Source organism: Limulus polyphemus, unplaced genomic scaffold (genome assembly GCF_000517525.1).
Source record: "Limulus polyphemus unplaced genomic scaffold, Limulus_polyphemus-2.1.2 Scaffold2277, whole genome shotgun sequence".
NCBI classification, from domain to species: Eukaryota; Metazoa; Arthropoda; class Merostomata; order Xiphosura; family Limulidae; genus Limulus; species Limulus polyphemus.
Window position 1 is genome coordinate 156,725 of NW_013667887.1, and position 26,112 is coordinate 182,836.

At 36.0% G+C, this 26,112-nt stretch overlaps 1 protein-coding gene across 3 annotated transcripts in view; it reads left to right on the plus strand.

The window, feature by feature from the left end:
- LOC106466496 (ERI1 exoribonuclease 2-like) overlaps window positions 1-23,038 on the plus strand; it is a 48,401-nt gene extending 25,363 nt beyond the window's left edge. The window contains exons 5-8 of one of the 3 annotated variants that reach the window (XM_013926787.2): window positions 2,996-3,247; window positions 15,233-15,314; window positions 16,786-16,874; window positions 22,517-23,038. In XM_013926787.2, coding sequence (XP_013782241.1) covers window positions 2,996-3,247; window positions 15,233-15,314; window positions 16,786-16,874; window positions 22,517-22,537 — 444 coding nt within the window. In that variant the 3' untranslated portion in view covers window positions 22,538-23,038. Of the gene's footprint in view, window positions 1-2,995; window positions 3,248-15,232; window positions 15,315-16,785; window positions 16,875-18,291; window positions 18,807-22,516 lie in introns of those variants that run through there. The other 2 variants (XM_022394521.1, XM_022394522.1) reach the window with 2 other exon arrangements.
- The last annotated feature ends 3,074 nt before the right edge of the window (window positions 23,039-26,112 follow it).

The following is a 26,112-nucleotide window of genomic DNA, read 5'->3' on the forward strand; positions in this document are numbered from 1 at the left end:
GTTTAACCGTTGGGTAAGAATTTATTTAATTTGTAACTAAATTTCTATACCTACATTCAGCCAAGGGAACATCCAAAACTGAGTGTATTTCTTGTCAAAAAATTGACTGGTATTTCTCAGGTATGTGTGGAAATATATATATATATATATCAGTGAAATCTAATTCCGTGTCACTTACTTTATTTACATATAGTTTGGATTTTGTATATCTTTTAATGAACTATGTGAAGAGCTGTCTGCATGATCTTGGTGCTGTGGTAGCCCAGTTGGTTGATCTTCAGTCTCAAGCTACTGGATGTTCTAGGCTCAAGTCCCATTCAGGGCAGATTGCTAACTTATTTCTGATTATTATAAACATTGACCTTGTGAGAATTCTAAAAATATGAAAAAATGTGTTTTGTATGATGTTTATGTGACAACTTTTACTTCAGAATAATTTTCAAAGACTTCCCCATCCCCTGTGATGATTTACCACCATGCTAATAAATTTGTATATATTACATGTACAGCTTCCTATATTCATGGCAATACTTTAATGATAGGTGAATAGGTAATTAACAAGGACTGAAGTTACGACAATTCAGTTGACAGAGCACTAGTAAGAGCTGAGAGTACTGAGTTGAATTTCTGAACAGGGTAGATCCTGTTTCATCTAATTTAGTGTATCGTAACACAATAACATTAGCTATAATTTTGATAGTTGATTGAATCTTAGATTTTTCAGTTATAGATATGTTGCAATCATTTTAACTTTAAATTTCTAATGATTAAATATGATGTAAATGAATTAAGTCTTTGGACACTAAAAACATTTATAATAAATGGATAATCAAAAAAAATCATACATCATCAAAATGGAAACTCTGGTTTAGGAACTATGTCATTCATACTACAGTTTCAATTTTGCTAATTGATTTTTACAAAAAAAGTACAGTTCAGTGAGAAAGGTACAATCATGAGACAGTATAAGAAATATTGAAAACTAAAAAATGTTTCATCTTTTTACTGGACCAATAGAGTTTTATTTAAATGCACTACTTTTGTTTTTTATATTTTTTTGTTAGAAAACAAAATTGATCCAAGTTATGGCATTAGGTTTGTTTGTTGAGTTAAATAATGAAATAAAACAAGCATTATTGACTGTTACCTTCAGTGGTTTTGGTGAGCCAAATGAAGTGTAAAAATCTGGTGTTTGTCCATTGTTCACACCAGTCAACACAACCATCCCAATGACCCATGTCATTAAAAAAGCACCAAAAAACAAATGAAATTCACAGGATACATGATGCCACGACTGACTCGGTCACAAAGAGTTAGGGCCATTGGTAATGTCCAAACTAGTCAGAGCATCAGAGCTGTAGCCTGAGTACTGAATGTCAACCATTTGATGATTGGGTGTTTATGCCAGTGGTATGATGATACCAAGAAGACCTCACGTGACTACTACTCATCAAGACTGGATCCGCCTGGTGTATCTGCACAACTAATTCCAGCCCTCTACCCAGACAGCTACTGCCACCATTAGGGCACAAAACAGATCTATGAGTGCCAGAACCATCTGCAGTTGTCTGAGATGTTGGAATCCAACCTTACCGCTCTTACACAGGTACAGTCCTCGCTGCCCATCACCAAGAAAACAGCATCCACTGGTGCCTTAATGGTGCAATAGTGATCGATGGTTGTTTTTACTGACAATAAAAGGTTCTAGTGTTTCATACCCAATGGAAGACAAAGGTTGTACAGGAGGCAAAATGAGAGGTTTGCTGCTCCATGTGTACAACAAGTGGACAGATGGAGAGGTGCTTGCATAATGGTATGGGCTGGTACCTCTGCCTATCACCAATCAAAGCTTCAATTTATTGAGAGGAATTTGAGTTTTCAGAGATATCGGGATGAATTTCTTCAGCCAGTGGTTCTGCCTTTTCTGGATCAAGTTGTGATTGGTGCGGTTTTTCAGCAAGACAATGCCAGACCACGCGTGGCTGTATCTGTACTGAGTTTCTGGAGAACAGTGAGGTTAATGTCCTTTCCCAGGTTTGAACCCCATAGAAAATATTTGGGATTTATTGAGCAAGCATTTGTGTCAGCATCCACACACTCCGGAAACATAACTGTGGCTAATGGAGGACACATGTTATTAAAAAACTGAATGTGGTTAAAAATCATTTTCTACTGGTGCAGTTATTCAGGCAATTGTGATAAATTGAGATGATTCAAAATGTTTTGTTATTGCATTGGTGTTTGAAGGATGCGTCAAATAAACAATTAATGTATGATTTGTTTGATTCATGAAGTATTTATTTGACAAATAATGGTGAAACATGAGTTAGTGCATTTTTATTTTCCTTGAGTGTAGTTTATTGTCATAAAAGGTAGTCACAACAGTGTAAATGTCATAAATTTTAATGAATGTTTATGAATGGTCCATCAAAATTTTACAAGAATATATTTGACAAAATTATATAACCAATAAGCCTTAAAGTACTTATAGCTCTTATTTTTCATTATAATAATTTTTCAAATATGTCGAGAAATGAATGTTTAATGAATGTTTATGAATGGTCCATCAAAATTTTACAAGAATATATTTGACAAAATTATATAACCAATAAGCCTTAAAGTACTTATAGCTCTTATTTTTCATTATAATAATTTTTCAAATATGTTGAGAAACTTAGTTTTTACAGGTGATACATTTGTCATATACCAGTTTCATTTAACATGTGGAATTTACAAGTGACATTTCACACTTTATTAATAAATTTCCTACATAAGGCCTTTTCTCGAAAAAGTAGATTGACTTGACCTCACCCTTAATATGATGGGCATTAGTTTCATTATCAGATTAATAGTACTAGTCTCCATATTTAATTTTGTGTTCTGTTTCTGTGAACAAGAGACTGAAATTTTAACCAAAACTTCAGATAGAATTTTATGTGTTTAAGCAAAAAGTTTTTAATCTGCAATCATCTTTTCATATTTAATTTTTATGCAGGACCAAGTTGATGAGGGAATTCCACTTCCAACTTGCCTTGGGTTATTCAAACAGTGGCTTAAAAATTTGGTCCAGAAATACCATCTTGTGTTCCACAGCAACTACACATCATCTACTAATGGCTGTCATTGCACTTTTGGTACATGGACCAGTTGGGATCTAGGGGTTTGTTTGCACTCAGAATGCAAGAGGAAACAGCTTAACAAGCCTGCTGTTTTGAATTCATGGATTGATTTAAAAATCACATATCGGGTACATTAACCATGAATTTCTTTTCTCACTTTATTTTTTTTTATGTGTACAAAAATTCTATCTGTCTTTCAGGTAGATTTCAAATGTGCATTAATTTCATGCACTTGTTGCCTTCCTTTGGCCAAATATTTACATGAAATGGAAATATCTGATTTATTGTGCATTCATAGCAAGGTGCTGCTATCAAACTCTTAATTCTCTATAAAATGAGCTAAATTTTAAGATCACTGATTCAGATATTTATGTACTTGATAAAACTAATCCACTAACTATGTATGAGCATTGCGGTAGTTCTTTTGTTTTTAATAGTTGTTGATCTTACATCTTGTTTGAACAGTAAATGTTATTTTTGGAGACGATAAGTCACCTACACACATTTTAGCTATCTTCCTTGTGTGCCTGCCTAAGAGATTTGCATACTACTAGCCTTGAGTCAACTCCCACCTAATTTCATGTGTTTTAATGTAAACTGCACTGATGAATGATGATGTTCATCATGTGACAAAGGCCCTTCACCAATAGGAGGGCGACACAACCTCTATGCACCGTAATTTCTTTATGTACTTGCACTCATGATAACTTCATTCTTTTCCTCAGTACTGTGCAACACAGACATGTTGGAAATTATCTTCAATGTGCTGAGACTTGCCCTGCTTGATAAAACTTAGGTTTCATCTTAATTTAAAATTAGTCTTCATTGCTTGGTTAATGTGAATTTTACTTATTCCTTTGGGAGGGAAGAAAGTTCACACAAAGGACCTATTACAACTATAGCTTTTGGAGGATTGTTAACTGAATGATGCCATTATACGTGCTGGGTCTTCTGTTCCCATCCATTCTTCTATTATCCTTTCTCCTCAATTTGAATATGAACATTAGGAAGACAAATTTGAATACCTTTTCTCACCTCCTGGTTTTGCTTTAGGTACCTCACTACTAGTTGAGGAACACCCTTAACCTTCCACTCTTTTTTCAAGGTATGTTATTTCTTTCACTTTTGCCCATGTCTTCATATTCTTTGTTTCACAACCCTAACCCTGGTGATTATTTCGTTTTTCCTACATCCCTTGACGTTGGTGTTCATACTGACTCCTTTCTGGACCAGTGTCGTATCAGTGACTTTATGCCTTTCCCTCCTCGTTTATCTGATTCTGATGTCCTGACTTATAGCCATTCTGGTTTTCCCTTTCTCAGTTCTCAGTCTTTTGAATCTTTTATCTTTTTTTTACCTGTTTGGGTTGCAGACTCCTTGTTGCTTGCTACCTCTCCAATGGTCAGTTTTCTCATCTCTGTCTTTTCCTTACTACCCTGCAGCTCATGTATGAGGCACTTCAACACACTCCAGGTGAATTTTCCAAAAAAGTTCATTCCCTTCTCTTCTCTACTATGGCGTTTGCCACTTCTTCTGCCTTGTCCTTTGGCTTCTCTGCTGTTGGGACTTCTTAGATAGGGATACCCTTCTCACTAACATCTGCCTACCTACTTCTTTTCATTGTGATCTTTGTTTTGCTCCCTTATTTTGTCTATACATCTTTGGTGGTGTTCCTGACTTTTGAATCAAGGCTGAAGTTGCCCAACACTAGTCCTTGCTGTCTTCTTTGGTTTTTCACCTCTCTTAAAGTTGCTTGCCCTCTCCTGTTCCTTGACCAGGCCCCTTGCCTATTCATTCTATCTTTCAGGCCTTCCACTTCCACCTGTCCCACCTCTAACTATTTTAAAGCTTGCTGCACAACTTATTGGTGATTATCCTGTCAGTTTGGGGCCCATGGTGGCTCCTCTGTAATAGTTTACAGACCTCTAATTACAGTTTTCTGCTGATGAATGGGTTCTCTGGGCTGTTTCTCCACTTCTCTTCTTTATCCCTCTCTCTGTTCATCCAATTACATTTACAACTCCTTTTAATTTTTGTCTATCTTCAACATGTTGAGGAGTTGGTATAATATCTTTTGGCCAAACATGCTATCAAGTGGTTATACAACCCTTCTTTGGGTTTTTATTCTTGTCTCTTTTTGGTTTCCAAGAACACTAGAGACTGGTGTCCAGTAATTGATCTATTCTCCTTCAATCATTTTCTGGTTGTTCCACACTTTAAGATGGAAAACTTCTTTTCACTCTATTGTGTTTTTTTCACCCAGACTGTAAATGATCATTTCTTTCCTCCTGTCCAGCCTAATATCAAACATCATTCTTCCTTCTTTACATGGTTATTTGACCATGATATGTCAGTCTCCACCATTGCTGGTTATTGGGCAGTATTATACACAATGTTTTGCCTTTCCTGGTGCCACTGTTTTTTCCACTTTCTTCCATTCCTTCCTTCTTCACCTTCCAAAGGTGTCCTACTATTATGCTTGATTGGGCCCTTAATTTGGTTTTGCACACCTTTGATCCTTTTGAGCCATTGGAATTTTGCACTTTCTGACACCTTTTATTTAAGAGTTGTTTCCTTCTCCTTCTTACCTGTAGTTCCCATCATTCAGATATCTATGTCATTGATTCTTCTGGTATTCTTTTCCATTTTACTTATATGCTCTTCTATCCAGATCAACCTGTCTTTCCTAAATCACTTGGAAAGAGAACAGCACTTTCTCTTCTGTCTGTTTTCCTATTATCTCTCATCTCTATGGTTGTTCAGACCTGGACCAACTTCTGTGTCCTGTTCAGGCTGTTTGGTGTTACTGATCCTGTACTCCCCCTTTCAGGGACCTCGACATTGTCTCTTCACACCTTGGGACTTCTCTCTTTCTGCCCTTATCAGATGGGTCTGTCGACTTCTCCAGTTGGTGTATGCATCTTTGGATGTGGATGCCCACAGGCTATTTCACATTTCTTCACATCAATTTTGTCTCCTTACTCATTCTCTTGCTGCCCATTTTTATCATCCATTGGATGAGATATTCTAGATCAACATGTAAGCTATGCTCCATACTTTTGTATCACATTACCTTCACCATCTGGCTGTTTCATCTCCTGTTGGTTTTCATCTTCCTCGGTTCGCCACTCTTTGGCCAACTCACCATCTCTAGACGAGTAACACATTTTCATTTTCAGACCCTCTTTTCTTTATATAGGATCCCAATAGGTGACTGGTGTTGCCTCCCAGGGTATACTCATCCAAAATCAAGTCAGGATAATGGAAAGTTATAAGACCATCCATTTTGAATACCAGTTGTGATATCCTTGTGGTATACGTATTTACTCAACTGTCCAATCCAGATTGTACCAATTCCATGGACTACTGGGGGAAAAACCAAAACCAGGGAAGTGATCTACCTATTTCTTTGGTTAATGCTTTTTTGGCTTTTAAAAATAGGGTTTTGTGGTCACCCATTGCACTGTTTCCAGTAAAAGTCCTTTTCAGCAGGAGATCCATTGGGGATATGGATGCTTCTGCAGATCTCCTTAATGCTGGAGTGGTGGACTGTGGAGAATCTTCACCATTTGGGCTTAGCACAAAACAGTTGGAAGTGGATCAGTGGTGACACTATCACTGTAGGGGTCACCCCTCTAAATAATAGATCTTACTACTTGTGCCCTCCTCCTGCAGCCAAAGCCTGTTCATTAGATTGAGGTGAGCACTTAATATACATAACTGATGTGCCCTCCTCTTGCAGCCAGATTCTGTTCAGTAGAGTTGAGGTTAGCACTCACAGTATGAAATGATAAAAAATAACTGATATGTGTTCCTCCTGCAGTCAGTGTCTGTAGAGTTGAGACAAGCACACAATATACATAATCATACAGCTTAGCTAAAATGTCCTCCTCCTGCAGCCAAATTTTGTTCAGTAGAGTTGAGGTTATCACTTACAATATGAAACAATAAAAGATAACCAATATGTGTACCTCCTGCAGTCAGTGTCTGTAGAGTTGAGGCAAAGCACACAATATACATAATCATACAGCTTAGCTAAAATGTCCTCCTCCCGCAACAGGACTCTATCTCTTAGGGATGTTCAGTAGAATTGAAGTGAGCACACACTGTATAAAATCAAAACGCATGACTAATATGCCTTCCTGCAACTGGAGTCTCTCCTGTAGAATCTGCTCAGTAGAGTACGATATGAACACTGCTCAACCACACTACATATATTGGCTTGCCAACTGCTTGTGTGCAAGTGCTTGGACAGTTAAATTTTCCATTCTGCCTGTCCCTGAAACACATGGTCAAGACAAAATACAGTCTCTCACAGGTGTGCCTCTGTGAAGTTGCTGCAATTGGTTGTCACATTCCATGGGCTTTCCATCAGGCATTTTCTGAAGGTAGTTCATCTAGGTAAAATTTTGCACCGGCCCCTTTAACCAAATCAACATGGAATTCTAGCTAAACTGTGTGTGTAGAGGTGAGTTGTTGTCTTAGAAGTTAACTTTTTCCTAACCTGAAATGGTGTACTTCAAATAGATACTCGCTTCTGCACACATTCCTACCAGTTTTCCCTGCTTTTGTTGCTCATTTTTTCTTACCTCATCAAACAATAAAGTTATCACGAGTGCAAATGTATACATGGAGTTATTGCACATGGAGGTTGTGTTGTCCTCCTATTGGTGGAGGGCTTTTTTTGCAGGATAATGTCATCATGCACAATTGCAGTTCACGATAAAACACGTGAACTTAGGTGAGAGTTGGCTCAAGGCTAGTGGTATGGCAAATCTTTTAGGCAGGCACACGAGTAAGATAGCTAAACTGGTTGTGGAAAAATCTTTTGAAAATACATTGTCAGGTAAGGAAAATGTAACTTTTCATATTCCTAAGAGATATGTCTAGTGGTTAAATACATTGCATATGTAATAAATATTTTCTTAAACTCCAAACTTCTGGAGGCCCAATCCATTAAGAAATATTGTGCTGTGCAGGTCTGAAAGTTTCCTTAGTAATGCCAATATGATAACTTACCTTCTGTCACATAATAGCTTTTCTAATTCAGTGCTGCCCTCTATATGCAAAATATTTATTTACTCCCACTTAAACTTACGCATTTCCAAGTGGTACTGCTGTGCTGTTGCAGGCAAGTAAGCATGCAACAACCCTCCACCAATAAGAGTACAACACACCCTCCTAGCACAGCTGGCTCTCTCTATACTGATTGTTCAATCATCACTTCTTCATTTGGCACTTGTGTGTAAAACATTTCTGTTTTTGGCTCGTAAGCTGTACTTCAGATATAGGCGTTTTTTTTTATGCAAGTATTTACAACCACATTACCTGTTGTGGAAATATTATATGTTGGATTTTCATTTTGCAATATTTTTTGCACCTGCAGATTATTATTTTACAAGTGTCAGTAACTTCTACTTTGTCTGGTGTGGGACAAGAAGACATTGTTCACACTAGATTAACAACTAAAATGCTGTCAGGTTTGTCTGTTGAGAGGTGACTGCTGTTGTATGATGGGAAATGGAATCTTTCATGCAGCCTTTATACAACTGAAATTCCTCCTCCTATGTTTCTGATTCTTAACAGAAGAAATTTGTCAGTTTTTTCCCACCGACTACCTTTGCCTAATCTTCTACCCTTGCTGTCTTGTATCTACCTCTTTTTATAATTGCGGGACAGGGTTTCTAAGGTATGTTACTTTTTCATCTTCAGTTTGTAATTTTTTCCCTGCTTCTACCTTTTATGTTTTCACTTACCCTCCAGATACTTGAGTCCATATCGGACTAATTTTACCCCAACTTTAGCTCATGAATGCCTTATCCTCCTTAACTTGTTACCTCATATGTCTAGGCATAACATCTTACTGTATTAACTTTCTTAGACTCTGAAACGCTGAGGCTTTTCTTCAGACTTAAGAGTCAGATCCTCTGTTTTCTGTTCGACTTCATTTTTCTCTATTTCATCTTACATTTTCTGCCCTTTTATGTTATTTTTCCTCCATTTATTTCCCCCGGTAGAACAGCGGTAAGTCTTCAGATTTACAATGCTAAAATCAGGGGTTCAATTCCTCTAGGTAGCCACAGCAGATAGCCTGATATGGCTTTGCTATAAGAAAACACACACACTCCTTCATTTGCCTTCTTTCCTTTGTAATCCACAATTCCCTCATTTACTTATCTTCTCTACAGTGGCATGTTCATCTTCCTCCACCTCATCACTTCATATTTGGTTGATCTGATACTGAAATTTGTTGGTTAGATATGCTCTTCTTACTCAAGTGCCTTTGTCTCCATTTTATCTCAGATACCTTTCTTTGGCTCCTTTCCTTCACCAATGTGATTTTAGTAGAATACCTTATTCTCCAGAGTCGCATGTTGGAGCTGCATGCCAGTGTTCTTCCTTATCATTCCATCTCTCTCATACTCCTTCATTATCTTTTTCTGTCTCCTGTGTCTTCTCCCTGTTCTCACTTCCTGTTCCTCTCTTTCCATCCATCCTTCCACTGCTCATATATTTCAGTGCCATCAATTTCAGGGTTGACTATCCTATTGGCTCAAGGACAGTAAGGGGCTCATTTTGTTTAGTCTGTGGTCATTTGATGTTCATTTCTGGTTAATTGTTGGCTACTTTGAGCACTGTCATTTTTTCTGTTCGCATTACTTTCCCTGTTCCAAGGGATCCTGTTTTTTCCAGCATCTGACTGTGGTATTGTTGGACCTTTTGGCCAAAGATGCTATCAAACAGGTTTCTTTACCTTCTCCAGGATTTTATTCTCATCTTTTTGTTGTTCCCAAGAAAATGGGATTGGTGTCTGGTCAGCGATATTTCCTATCTTAATCAGTTTCTGAACCTCCCTCGTTTTACCATGGAGACTTTTCTTATGGTGGTATTTTGCTCCAGGTCTTTGGATGACTGAGTTAGACATCTCAGATGCTTATTTTCACGTTTGGTTTTAACCCAACAAGTCTTCTACAGTCATACTCTTCTCCTCCTTTGGGTTGTTTGGTCAAACTAGAGAAGTTGCATCTCACATCCACTCAGTATCTCATTCATTTGGGTGTTTTTCAACTTGCACCTCTGCAGGATTTGGTCTTCTCATCTTCATTTGAGAGAAATGGAGCAGTTAGTTTCCCATGCCATATCCTCTCCTTTTTTGATTGTGTGAGAGGTTCTCTCTCTTTTGGGAACTTAGGCTTCCATGGAATCCCTTATCCTCTTGGATCTTGCTGATGTATGATGTCTACAATGGACTCTGCAAGATCAATGGAACCTCACTGAGGATCCCTTGTCCTTCACTATTCATCTTCCTCCTTCCTTACATTAAGACTTCACCTGGTGGCTTAAGAAAACCAATACCACAGAGGAAGTTCCTCCCTCTCATCTGGATATTCATCTGTTTACAGATGCATCCTTGACAAGATGGGGGGCATATTTCGACTCTCACGAGATTTCAGGTCAATGGTCTCATCATGAATCAGCCCTTCATATCAATCTCTCAGAACTTTTCATGGTACATCAAGCAGTGGATCATTTTTTTATGATGGTTCGTGGATCTTTAGTTATGATCCATACAGATAACTACAATTTTCTTCTATATCAATCACTAGGGGGCACATAGTCTCACTCTCTCTGTTTTCATACTCTCGACCTTCTTTTCTGTATCCATACATCTTTTACAAGTATGACTAATCTCTTGTCATATTCTGAATCTTGTTGCAGGTCATCTCTCAATGCCTGACAAGATATTACCTATGGAGTGATCTCTCAATCCTCTTGTGTTCGAGTGGCTGTGCTCTTGTCTGGCACTCCTCTTATGTATGATTTTGCCACTCATCTTAACACCAAACTTCCCCTTTTCTGGTCCCCAATTCTTCATCCATCAGATGTATCTGTGGGTTGTGTTCAGTCAGGACTGGTCCAACCTCTTTCTCTATGCTTACACTCCTATCTGTCTTCTCACTTGTGTTCTTTCCCTCATTCAGAACAATATGTGTCTAGTCCTCCTGATAGCTCCTTATTGGCTGGATCTATCGTGGTTTCCTCTACTTAACCTTCTCCAATCCTTTCCTCCTTTTCTTCTACATCTGTTATGATCCATACTCCTTCAACCTTATTCTTCCCTCTCCCATCAAGCAATGTCATCACTCTGACTTCATGGGTGGGTTTTGTGTAGTCCCTTGCAAGACTTTCCAGACCATTCACAGGTAGCCTTCCTTCTTCCTCATTCTGTTTGTCCTTCTGCCTCCTATCTTTCTGAATTTTTTTACATGGCTCTTTAACTAAGGTTTATCGCTATTGGCCATCACTGGTTACGAGGCAGTCCTATCTAATAATTTCAGATTTTCCCATTACTGTCACGTATTTTCTTCTCCAGACCTTACTATGCTCCTTCATTATTTTCGATACCTTCATCCTCCCCATCCTACTGTCCTTCCTAATTGGTACCTGAATGTTGTTCTCCATGCCCTTACCCTTCTTCTTTTTGAAACTTTAGCCTTTTGTTCCTTGTATCATCATTCATTTATGACCTGTTTCTTACTCCATTTTGCCTGTGGCCATCAATGATCTAATGTATATGCCATTGATTCTTTCTGTATTCTTTTCTATTGTTCATATATTCTTATTTATCCTCATTGTGCTTTCTAGTTAAAACATCTGCGGGGCTCATTAAGGGGACAACATGTTCACTACTATTTCCCTTCCATTCATTTCTCACCTTCATTCTCGCTCTGATCCTGATTTACTTCTCTGTCCAGTTTCTTATTTAGTCTGCACTGCTCTTTTTTTAAGGTTCATACTTCCATCAATTTATTCCTTGGAATCCCACCTCTACCTGAGATATTTCTTCCATTACTCTCACGGGATGGCTTCCTCAACTCATCCATTTAGCCTATGCTTCATTGAATGATAATTAGCATTGTCTGTTAAAAGTTTCCTCTCATCAAATCTGGCACATTACTCTTTCCCTGGCTGCTTGGTTCCATTGTTCTTTTATGGAGGAGAGTGTGCTGGTTGGCATGTGGAAAACCCTGCATACTTTCATCTCACATTATCTTCATCATCTGGCAATTTCTTCATCATCATACTACAGGTTGCCTCCTGTTGCTGTTCTCCATACACTTTATTGGCTCTGACTTGGTAAGCTCTTTTTCTCTTACCCTTACAGGGTAAGAACTTACTCTTATACTTCACAGGATCCCACTAAGTTGCTAGTGATGTCTGCCAGGGTATACTTAGCTAAATCTGCACCATGTAGGGCCTTTCAGGCCTGATATGGCACTCACTGATGAGATGGTGTGTTCCACAAGACTGCTAGAGGTATCCTCTTGGTATATAATATACTAAACAAGGCCTGATCCAGACTGTATCCACTCGTAGGCTATCTTGAGTAAGGCAGTGTTGAGATAGCTACCTATCCCTCCAGTTCTAGTTGAATAAACTGAGAATGGCCTGCTTTTAAATATAGGTTTTATGATCACCCATTGCACTTCCTTAAGGTGTTGTGCTGCTCCAGGCTCCCCCAATGCATTTTCACCCACACACACCCTTTTTTGCTTGTAGTGGAGTATGGGAGTCCTTGCCACTTACCAGTTCCTAACTGCAGGGATAGTGAAACATGGATGATTTCTCCTGAGTGTAACAAATTCTACTCTGTAGAGAGTAGGGTGGTGGTGTTTTGTTGGCTTAGATGGAGCAGACCTTCATCATACCACAGAAGAAACAAACATTTCCTGATTCTGCCTGGTTTTGGACTGGAGATGACCCACCATGTACAATTCACCTATCCAGCTTGCTTTCCCCATTTTACCACTGCCTGGATCTCTTTTTTATTTCTGGGCAGTCTTGTATTGGGTAGGTTCAGAACCAGCCCTCACTCTTATGGTTGGTAGGGTCCCTCCTCTTGCTGTGGACCAGATGACCTGGTTTTGGACTGGAGTTGACCAATTACGTATGCTTTCCCCATCCTACCATTGCCCAGATGTTGTGTTCTTGGGTGCCTGATGTTAGATGTGTGCAGGAACAGCACATATGAGCACTCCCTCAGTTGCTGTGGACCAAATGAAAACTACTCAATTCTGCATGGTTTTGGAATGGAGTTGAACCACCATGTACAGTAACATGCCCTAGCCACACTACACCATTTGGCTTGTCTATGATCCATAATCTGATTCTAGACTGTGTTTGCTTTCCACCTGAATTAGCCACCCATATTTTCAATATGGGTGAACATTGTACCCTGGTCTAGATGAAGTGTGGTCTCCTACAGGTGCCCCCTATACATTTCCACAGTGTTACCCGGGTGCTTTCCAAAGGGGGCTCATCTAGGTAACTTTTGTACCAGTCCCTCCACTATTTAAATGTGGGATTGTAGGTATTATGTTAGTGGAGGTTAGTTATTGTATCGGAAGTTTGTATTTTTCAATACTGAAAATGTATTTCCGATAAATACCTCACACTTCCCACCCATCCTCCTTACTTTTGGTGTGCCTTTTCTTGTCTAATCTTGAAGTGGTGAGTTAACAATCAGTATAGAGCTATCCAACTGGGCTAGGAGGATATGTCACACTCCTACTCGAGAGTTGATGCATGCTTATTTGCATGCAACAGCACAGCAAGACACATGTGACCTTAAGTGGGATTTTCAAGGCTAATGGCAAGCACTGAATTGGAAAAACTATTATGTGAGAAGAGGTAAGCATCTATTGGAAATACATTTTCAGTGTTGGAAAATGCTAACGTCTTACAGAATAGGCTAAGCTAGATTATTAGATTCAGTTTTCTCACTTGCTTACAGAGAATGAGCAGTATTTACCAGGTGATTGTATCCAATTAATTTTTTTTTCACCTTGGAAAAAGACAGAAATACTTTTGTAGTATTTTTAGGTAAATCAAGCATCAGATAGACCAGCTAATAACAGCAGGTCAACCAGTAAATTTGTGGAGTAACATGTATTTAAAAACTTAAATGAGTTCTTTTATTTCTTTGTTGAGTAAAGAAAAAACTGGGTGTGTTTAAAAGAAATGAACACAATAATTCAAACAAAAACAAAATGCAATGTACTACATGCTACTATTTCATTATAACAGTTGCAGTTTCCTTTTTTCTCAGGACCATATTTTGTCAAATTAAACACTAAGATAGCCAGGTAGGACTAAGAAAGAATAAACACCTTGATTTTTAAAGAAATTTTTTATTATTTTTCCTGTGATGGTGTAATTATATAACTGTTTTTCTCTAAAAGCATTTGCTGGCTGTAACATACAGACACAATATACTTGGCCAGAAAAGGATGATGCAACCATAGACTCTTCTTATACTAAAGTGAAATAGACCACAACATTTGGGCAGAGTAGATAATACCTGCTATAGAGAACAAAGACACAAAGCAACTAAACAAGGCAAACTGAATTGGTTTTATGGACCATGTGTTTAGGCTAAAACTGCATAGGAACTACATAAATCACACAATTTTTAAATTTCTATATAACTAAAAACAGGTGGAAAACATGATATACCAGCATATCACACCTTTAGGCAATGTGTAATATCTTATGGTGAAATTTTTTCTGAGCATGCATTCATTTCCTAGCAGCAGAATGATGCATTTTTGCATCTCTCCATTAATGTACTTAGGTGTTTGGATTAGTCTTTTCCTCAACATTTGATTGGTTGAAAGCATATTAAGTGATTTTTCATACATTCATCCGTGTGAATGTATCGTCAACATTTGTGTTCATATAGCAGGCATGCTTGTCAATACACGCCTGGTTGAATGGCACTTGAGAAGGTTTTACTCATTGCTTAGTGTGCATCATTGTCACTAATACTATTGTGTACAATACATGATAAGTATCAATATCAAGCATAATGGAATTCTCTATCAGTATCATTTCTTTTGGTCTGCCCTATATGTGTTTGAAAATGTTGAGTACATCTAATAGATCAGTTTAATTCACATTTGTTTTGCACTTGTAACATTTGCATTACTCATAATGGATATCTTTCTGGTAGTGAATTTCTCTCAGCAGTTAAATCTTTCAGGATTTTAGCATAAAAACAAATTCTCTAACAACTTGCCTATATGTAATTTTACAAAACTTTTTGTCAGCAGAAATTCTATTCTCGTACACCTAATGGTTTACGAGGAGCCATTGAAGACCTTGGTTTGTGCTTTGAAGGAAGAGAACATTCAGGTTAGATGAATTTCTTTGTTTACCCAATATGTAAGATTCAGCTTTTGAATTATTTATTTATTAAATCTAATAAATTCTAAACAATAAAATTGAATGCAATTTGACATTCTCAAAATATTGATTACCTTATTAAAATATCTATTGTATGCAATAAAATTTCCATCTATGCTTTAATCTAAAAATCAAAACTAACCCATTGTTATTTTACGAAAAGTCTTAAAATGAGATATCACTGTTACTTAGTTAAAATAGGCTGACACATTTCTTAATTATTATCTGATAATTTATGTATGCTTATAACTAGATTGCTAGTTTTTCATGTATTTTTGTTTTAATACATACTTCTTCTATACCATACGAATCAAGTTGTACTGTGAGTGAAATTAATATATAACTTATATAGTTGTCTTTTTGTGTTAGAAACAAACATGCCATTTGAAAAAGTAATTAAATGTAGCTTATTACAAAATATATTGTCATATTTTCTTATATAGCTTTTCATGCACATGAAGCACCATAAAATAGTAAAAATACTTGCATGGTATTCGTAAGTAAAACAAATTTTCCTTAGAGTGACAAGATGAGTCTAGAATAACAGGGCATTCAAACAAGATATTTATTACAGGGTAGTTCTGAATTTTTCTGAAACTGATTGAATTTATGAAAAGGTAATAAAGAGACTGGACACAATGAATAGTCTTTATTACCTATAACACAAACACAGCATATGTTCTTGCTGTGGATGCTGAACAGTAGCTTTTACTGGATCTTAGCTGTTTGCTCTCCAAACTGCACTTAATAATAACTTCTATCAGATTAAACCTTATGTTACATAGGTAACTCAGTAGCATCACACTTACCCAGAGTGACTAGCTCTGCCATGTGACTGGTCATTCTCATTCAAACATAAGGGAGGTTGAGACATCACCTCATCTACCATTAGTGAATACTGCTGTCTGTAGTCATGCATAAGGCACAGCTTTAAAGCCATACATCCCATGGGCAGGCCAGGAATATGGCAAAACACAAAGACAACTAGCACAAAAATAACTTGACTTTCTTGACCACATATTATTTGGAAACTGCATATACCAAAATAAGTGACTAATTTTGAAAAATACTATATGCTTGTATATCACAATCAGTTTAACAAAAATAATGAACATGACTTATATCAAAATTAGTATTTGATAAATAACATTAATGCTCTAACCTAATTCATTGACGTGTGGCAAATCTGAAAATAGTCATTTCTTGTTTTGTCAATATACACAGTTTGAGTGAATATATGTGTAGATTAAGTGAAAGACCCAGTTGGCAGTAACCCAAGAGTTATTGGAAAGTGGTATTGGTTCTGTTAAGAATAATGAGCTTCAAATTATTATCCATTTTACTGTGATGTTTCAACATACTATTTACTCTAAAATACTGTAATTTCTAATCATACACATGTTTTTATTTGTTGATGCAGGGATAGTTGACAGCATGAACACTGCTAAATTAGCCTTCAAAATGGCCCAAGATGGATGTTATTTGAACATAACTCATTCAGATACTCTGGTAAGGTTTAAATGTTATAATGATATTTTATAGCTCCTTACTCTAATTATCAATAGGTTCTGATCAAAGTTAACTACCTACATAATTATAATTAAATATTAATACTGTAAATAATGTAGATAATTTATTTGTTAGTCTGTCTGACAAAAATGGTTAGAATGCATTGATTCATAAGTTGGATACCCTCACTGGTATTAATATTCTCAGTTGTAATCCCATTCAGGGACTGCTTTAGCTCATAAAAATCTGGAGCCAACAAAAACTGCCAGCCTCGGAAACCTGTTGCCAGTTGTCAAAAACAGGAGACGACTAAAACCAGTTTTGGAATAATGAATTTTTGATGTGTATATACCCATACAAGTAATATCAAGACTGCTACAAAATGTGCAAAGCAAAGTAAAAAGTTTTATTTACATTTATTTTAATAAAAATATATATTTAGCATTGCATTGTTTAACATGTAATGCCTACCTTAGGGTGGCAAAATTTCCTGATATATTGCTGATTTCTGTGGAACGTTAACTGCAGAATTTGAACACTGAAATAGTGCATTTAATACTAAAATAGAACAGCAAAAAATATTTTCAAGTGTGTTTTTATTTTTTTTTAGGCATAAATACTCGAACTTTTATGATTATTTGAAAATTGCAATTTCAGCTACATTTTTTGAAAAGTGCACCCTTTTCCAGGCCGTTTTTCTCTTTATTTTCTTGTTCTTTTGCTTTTTCCTTTCATGAAAATAAATGACAATTTTCTTTTATGATTTTGTTGTTTTTTGGGATGAATACTTATGTTGACCTTTGAACAATTACAGAATTCATAATGAAACACTTCCTTGGGCTCCCTTCTTCAGCTGCTTGCCTTTCCTTCTTCTTATTCTGCTTGATTTGGCTGATCTTACTTTTTATTTTCTTCTCATCAGGGAACTCTTCAATGTGCTTTGCCTCCTTTATCATCTCGTATCTTTCCAGGACCACTGCAGAGCATGCCTTTGGTGCAATGTTTTCATTTGCATCAAGTATATCATTGATATTTGAAAGTACATCTGGAAAATGGATTTGGCTCCATTACACTATGAGAGAATCAGTGCAAAAAAGTTTAGCCAATTATCTTTTTTTCTGGTTTAACTAGTCCCATGGAACTAAGAACAAATTTTTCAGTTTATAAAAATGTTAACTTTAGTAGGAAATTGCATGTAATACTTGATTTCGTTTTAGGCTGAACAATGATTACAATAGTACACAATTTCACTTACATGTTCCTTTTTAAATAATAGTGTACAAATAAAACATGCCTTACTCTCTTAAAGTATGTTTTTCATATGTGTAAAATTTAAAATTTTTTCTGTGTTCTAATTTGGAACATTTTGAATTGAATTGAGAACATGTTAAAATAAGTCTTTCTGTAATTTTAACAGGTGAAGAACTTATCTATTGCTTTATGAGATAGTTGCATTGTGTTCTACCTGATTGTACCCTGCAACTGTAACACGGAGAAGAGATACTTCCACATTGTGGTGTCTGTTTTCTTATTGGTCAGCTACAGATAGTATCTGAGTTATGAATCTAGTTATGATGCTTACACATCATATTCATTCCATTTTTAGTGGAAAATGTTCCGTCTTTGATTTGACAGAGCCAGAACTTGCTCATGAAGTAATGTCACTCTATTCTTTTCACTAGTTGCCTTATTCCATTCTTAACTTATTGAATACACTTATATCTGACTCATACTCCTTATTTAAATATAGGTGTTCAACTGTTTTCATTTATATACATTTCTTTTACTTGTAATATGCAATAGTCCTACTATGTACCACCTGATAATTAGTCACCATATAATTTGTTTCAAAAAATATTTATTATTACTGTTTTTGATTAATTCAAGGTTTTTCAGCATGATAATTATTGCCACAACTCATGAAGATGATCATTTCATACAAATTAATTTATTGTTATTATTAATTATTCCAACTATTTAAGTCTCATGTGAGTAATTGATTAGTTGAATGTGATTGAGTAATGAGCCTGATGAGTAAATCAATTATTAAATTCCATTAATTGGCCAGCTCTATCCTCAAAATAAATTAAAGGTTATCTTCAGTAAAATCTGTCAAATTGAGCCTATATAATTATTTGCTGATGCAACCATTAGATGTGTGGGGAAGACACAGGGGCTACCAAGAGGTAATGTTGGTTTAAAATGGTTTTAAAAAACTATAGGTGTAAAAAGCAGCCATATAGAGGACACTTCTACTTTATACATGCATCTAGAGATCTTGTTACTTTCTGAAATTATATGCATAAACTGCTTATTACTTTTACATTTTATTTAGCAACTTAGTAAAATCAGCTAAATAACCTACAAGTTAATAAAAAATATAGGCAAAACAACCCCTGCATATGCACTGGTTTCAGGCTGCTAAGTCATAAATCTTTTACTTAGATTCAGAGTTTTCTCACCTTTGTACTGGCTGGAAATAACAATGTTGGTTTACTTAGCATGAAATTATTTCTGTGTTATTTTTGTGACAATCAGACACATCCTTTAAAATATTTATGTGGTCAACATGACTTTTAGAAGTATTTGATACCAGATCACGGATAACAAAAAAGCTGAACAACCTATATCAAGGTACCATCTGCCTACCACAAGAAAAAGCGTGCTACCTGAATCTTTCCAACACAGAACTGACTACAGACCAGAAACAACTACTCAACCTGGGGCCAAAATGCCACTTTAAACCTAAATTCGACAAGAACATCAAAGCCGCTGAGCTCGAAAAACTCTACTGCTCTCTTATACAACTACAACAACAGGACCTTATCGACATAAATCCAGCCTTGCAGGACCAACTACGCACAGAAAGCACGAAACGACGTGACCGTGACAACACCCCCCTGCTAAACCAAAACTCCGTGCTGCTGCTAAGGGACTCAGAAACCATGACGACATCATTGTGCGGACAAAGCTAATATTCTAGTGATCATGGACAAACAGGAATATAAGTCAAATTTGGACGCCATTCTATCGGACAATAGCAAGTTTAAGAGGATTAGAGCTGACCCGACAAAAACACTAAAAACAGACGTTAATAAATTGATCGCCACTGTCAACAAACAAGCAAAAGAAAAAGTTCTCCAACCTATCATAGGAGACTATGCGCCTGGATATATTTACGGAACCGTAAAAACTCATAAACAGAACAGCCCTCTACGGCCAATCATATCACAAATTCCTACCCCTATATACAAGACTGCCAAAGACCTAAACCACATCATCACTCCCTATATGCCTGCCCAACACATGCTAACATCTACAGACGACTTCCTCCACTTACTACATGCCACAAATCCACAGGGACTACTCGCCTCCTTGGACGTCGAATCATTATTTACAATGTACCAGTCCAGGATACGATAGACATAATCTGTGACAACGTTTACAGACACCCGACCATGTCTCCACCCAAAATACCTGAAGAAATAATGTGTGAACTTCTACTCGCCTGCACTACAAAGTCACCTTTTCAACATATCGATGTTTCGCTATACCAGCAAGTCGACGGAGTTGCCATGGGCTCTCCTCTTGGAGTAACCTTCGCCAATTTTTACATGCGTCACAGAGAAAACAAAGTGCTGCAGGACTTTTTTTTTATGAAACCCGTCTTTGCAATATGTTGTGCACATAAGAATGTCTGTAATTGTTACTGTGGTAAGCCTCTGCTCTTTCTGTGGGATATTTTATCTTGATCTCTGATGTACAGCAAGACATTCTTTTCTAGATAAACTGGGATTTTTTTGAATTCTTTATATATTTTTTGGAGTATTTTATATCCTAATCAGTAAAGCATTCAGTTTACTTATGTCAATTAGTATTGTATAGTCCTTCTTGTCTTTGTGATTCTTTAGCTTGAGTTTTTTAACCAATGGATATCAATTGTTTGTGGTTCCTACATTTTTAATAAAGATTGGTTGAAGAGTATAATGGCCTGGAACTTTTAAGGAATTTAGAATGGCATTTTTAATTAGCATATTTTTTCCTTACCTTTCACTTTCATTTATTTAGAGCAGTGTGCAATGGATTCTTCAGGAAATGCTTTTATGCTTGTGTATTTAAGTTGATAAGGTGTGTTATCACCATTTCTTTACGTAAGTAGTTTTATTTTTTTCTTAATTCAAAACTCTCTTGTATTTTTCTAGGGCAGTTTAATGCGCTGCATCATTAATCATGTTAGATGCATAAATTTATGATAGTCTTTCACTGTTCCTTTGTTGTATAATAGAGAGCCAACTTTATCATTTCAAAAGCTTCTTTTGATCCGTGCCAGCTCTTTAAAACATTAGCAGCTATTTTGATGAAAAATTTTGTTACTGCTTCTCTCCTGTCTATTTTGGCTGGACATCAGATTTACCAGTAGAGACAGTAGAAACAAAACTGAAACTAAAATCATCACTCTCTGCTACATGGAAAAAGTTCCCTTTCACTATCCAACAGTGTAAAGTAAAACCTCAAACTTTGCCTCAATCTGAATATTCTCAAACATCCCAGTTGGGGAAATAAATAAACACTGTAGTGTATCTACTATTACTGTTGTTTGTATACCTAAAATACCCAAATGTATGTTATAATATAATAAAAAGTTCAGACATTTGAATTCTGGGTTCAGTGTAACCATTTTCTTTTGCCACCTAATTTTAGGTCCTGTACACAAATACATTGAGAAAACTAATAACTCCAGAATTTTTTTTGAAATATGTTCAAATTCATCTTTATATAGGGAATAACATTGTTCATACAAGCCATTCATCATTTTGCCCTTTCATCAGTATATTTGATTAGTCAATATTATTTTCTTCTATTACCTGAACACTTGTACCTATAGTTAATTCTGACAATTCAAACTTCTCAAAACTTCTACTGTATGCTCTTGTGAAACACTTCCTGTTCCACATTTGGAGCAGTGATTTGTGAATCAAGTTACTGTGGAAATGTAACAATAGCTTTGATCTGCAAACATCATGTTCAAGACTGAAAACTCAGATTTCAGAAATAGAACAGTAGATTTGATCTACAAAAATCATGTTCAAGATTGAAAACTCAGATTTCAGAAATGAAGCAGTATCAGGGATTGTATAACACAACCTAAATAAATTTTCATAATAATGATTTTGGAATGCTTTGATTTTTTTATGTATATGATAATTTGTTTCAGCAAATACCCAAATGTCTGGGAATTGAGAATTTATTGCTTTTCTTTGAAATAAGGAACAAATATTGTTATAATCATGGACCTAGTCATTTTATAACTTATAAACCAACTTTTTAAAGCGAAAAAAATATGGAAATTTGAACTGTTAGTTAAGGACTAGCTTTTGGAAGTTGCACATAACATTTTACACTAACAAAGTTGAAGTGCTACAAATTTTTGTATGATTTCATAGAGAATATAAAATGTAAAAAATAATTTGAAATATTGAGTTGTGAGATAGGCTTTAGTGATTATTTTATAAACGTAATTTTGCATTGATATACCAAATAAGTATATATAATATTATAAATAACATTTTCCCTATTTTAACAAGAGTGATTTTATTTTAGCAGGAAAATTATGCATAATGTATGTTTATATATACTTGCAGAAACATCCAGTAACAGACTGAAGTGAGAAGGTACTTGGAAATCAATTTGTGAATCTTGTCCTGAGACATCACTCAATGTATCTCCTAAATGTTTTCTGGAAAACCAAATCATCAATTATTTTCTTACAGAAAAAAAGATTAGCTGTTTCTTCTGTGGCCAAGCAAGTTTCAGTTATGGAGTTCATAGAGAGTCTTGTTGGATGTTTAATCAGAATGTGCAAGAGAGAAGTGAAATAGTAAATTTAAAGCTGAGAACACTAAGTAATTTTGACACCAAAAAATTAATCATATGTTTTCATGTTCAAAAATAAAAATGTTTATAAAGGCATTGTCTAAACATTTTTCTCCTTTGGATCATTTAACAAATCAAGAATATGAGAATAAAACAACTGCTGAAGAAGGTCCTTAAGGTTGCTACATCTAGCAGCTTCAAAATACCCAAATAGAACACAACAAAACAGCTGAAAATTGCTAGTATATCAACATTGCACAAGTAGCACACTCCACCACTATGTTACTGCTGTAAATAGCAAAAAAGGTGAATCACAGGTCAACCCGGTCCAAACCATGGCAAAACATTTTAATGTTGTGTGTCCAATAAGTTATTTCACAAATTTGTCCAAGTGTCAAGTTGTAGATATTTTCAGTGCGAATAAAGATGTTCATGTGAAATGTTTGGAAAAATAACTCGCTTGCTCAACAAGTCATTATCATACATGTATAATTTCATTTTCAAGCAGAGAATCCGTTCCTATAGACAAAATATTACATCATGCTTTAGCCACTTTAAATATTTTTTTAACAAAATATTTTCTTGCTTTGATTCCCAGTTCTTCCTTACTCTTCACCTCTACTTTTAAACATAGTTAGGCATCCATGACATAAACTGCTTTTGTTTGTACAGGGTATTAGAAACGTTTGGAACCATAGTCTCTTCAATGAATTTTACAGAATGTGTTCCACATGCTGTCCTTGTTATTCCAAACAAGTTTGACAGTACCGTAATCAGTCACATATCTAAAGTTATGACAGTGCCGTAATCAGTCACGTATCTAAAGTTATGACAGTGCCGTAATCAGTCACGTATCTAAACTTATGACAGTGCCATAATCAGTCACGTATCTAAACTTATGACAGTGCTGTAATCAGTCACGTATCTAAACTTATGTCAGTGCCGTAATCAGTCATGTATCTAAACTTAAGAAAAACTGCAAATTACCCATGATTCCATACCTTTTAGACACTCTACTGTGTTCTTTCTTTCAAGGAGTAATTGATAAGTTATAACTGAGGAAACAATATGTCCATTTACTGTGGTAAAATTTAGGGCTTTATAATACTAACATTCTGGGTTTCATTCCTCTTTGTTACCTTCATGTTTCCTCACTAAATGTTCTAGTCGTACCTGTTTGTTACCTTGATACTTCCTTACTGGAACTTGTTCATACCTATTTGTTAACCAAATGCTTCCTCGCTAGACATTTTAGCCATACCTTTTTGTTACCTTACGTTTCCCCACTAAACCTTTCAATAATACCTGTTTGTTACCTTGATACTTCCTTACTGGAACTTGTTCATACCTATTTGTTAACCAAATGCTTCCTCGCTAGACATTTTAGCCATACCTTTTTGTTACCTTACGTTTCCCCACTAAACCTTTCAATAATACCTGTTTTATTACCTTGATGATTCCTTATTGGTTATCTTAGTCATACCTGAGTGTTGCCCTTATACTTTCTCATTGGACATCTTCGTCACACATTTTTGTTACCCTGACACTTTTTCTCTAGACATTTTAGTCTTGCCTCTGTTACCTGTGGACTTCCTCGCTGGGCTTTTCAGTTATAGCTGTTATTAACTCGGAAGCCTCTACACTAGGCGTTTAGTTATGCATCTTTGTTGCATTCATGCTTCCTCACTAGACGTTTTACCCATACCATTTTACCATGATGTTTCATCACTAACATTTTTCATTCGTACGTATTTGTTACCCAGATACTTAATCACTAAACGTTTTAGTTATATTTATCTCTTACCTTGATTTTTACACACTAGAAATTATTGGCACATCCTTTTCTCATGTAAATAGTTCGTTACTATACGTTCTAGTAATATCCGTTTGTTACTTTGATTCTACTTTACTAGATTTACCCTGTTTAGTCTCCTTTTCAACTTTATCTCAATGAGTCCCCCCCCCCCCCAGTGGTTCAGGGGTAAGTGTGAAGGTTTATAATGCCAGAAACCGGGTTTCGATACTCGTAGAGGGAACAGCACAGATATCCCATTTTCTAGTTTTGCTCTTAACAACAAACAAACCCACAAATATTTCACTGCATTGTTTTTTTACGAAATTATGTTTATTTTTTTTCTGTGTTTATATACCCAATTTCAGTTACTCTAATTATTTGTTTTCCGTTTTCTTCCTAATTTTAACACTACTTGGAAGAAAGCTCAGTAATATTTTTATCCAACAATATTTTTGTTACCGTGTTCGACGTTGAACGTTTATTATAAGAACATATGTATATTATAACCCTCTAACAATTCTATTGGCCCGGTGGTTAGGGTGCTCGACTCTCAATCTGAGAGTCACGGGTTTGAAACCCCTTTACACCAAACATGCTCGCCCTTTCAACCGTGGGAGCGTTATAATGTTATGGTCAATCCCACTATTCGTTGGTAAAAGAGTAGCCACTACTAAATTAGGGACAGCTCGTGTAGCTTTGCGCGAAATTCAAAACAAACAATTATATTTTAACCTAATTTAATTATAACACGGTCTTTACTGCCCGAAACATTTGTACAAAGTAAAACTGAAAACGTTTTTATTTATACGTGCCAACTTATCTTTCATCCGAGTTTTTCTGCTGAGATCAGTTACTTAACAATATTTGTATTCTACCGCACTTAACTCATGCCATCTATGAAGTCCATGTAGAATAACATCCGAAAAGATATGCTAATCTTCTTCAACAGATATTTTTCGAATAGGATTGAGCCTCTTCACTTCCATATTATCTAAGACAAGATTCAGTAACCACATATTCCTTCAGAAAAACCGTTTTGTCACCTCACCTGCACTATAAAAACTTTGAGAACGTTATTAGTACTGAATTACACAGATCTTCTCTATTTCTGATTAGTGTTAACACAACAGATTTTGTAAAGTACGAAACAGCAAATCGAGTGAAGTGCGAAGTTCAGAAATAATCTATGCTTGATTTGTTAAATTTTAGTGGATACCAAACTTAGACAACCCATACATCAGCCCAACAGTGAATACCATGAAATACTGCACAACCATACACTTGTATGAACTTGGCATAATCGTAATCAGAACTTCACAAAAAGGTCTCACTGAACATGGTGTTACTATTCCTGATAATCTTCCCCTGAACGAAGTGTGCTTTCTAAAGGACTAAACTTAGCACTCTCTCATATTCAGTGATAACTATGCTCTTAAACCTGATGAAGAAGAATTTTTCGTATGCTGCCACCTGAAATCACATTTACGTACTCAACCTACTGTTGATACAACACCCACTGACATCGGAAGTGAAACAACCATTCAAACAGCTACTACTGACCCTCACGCT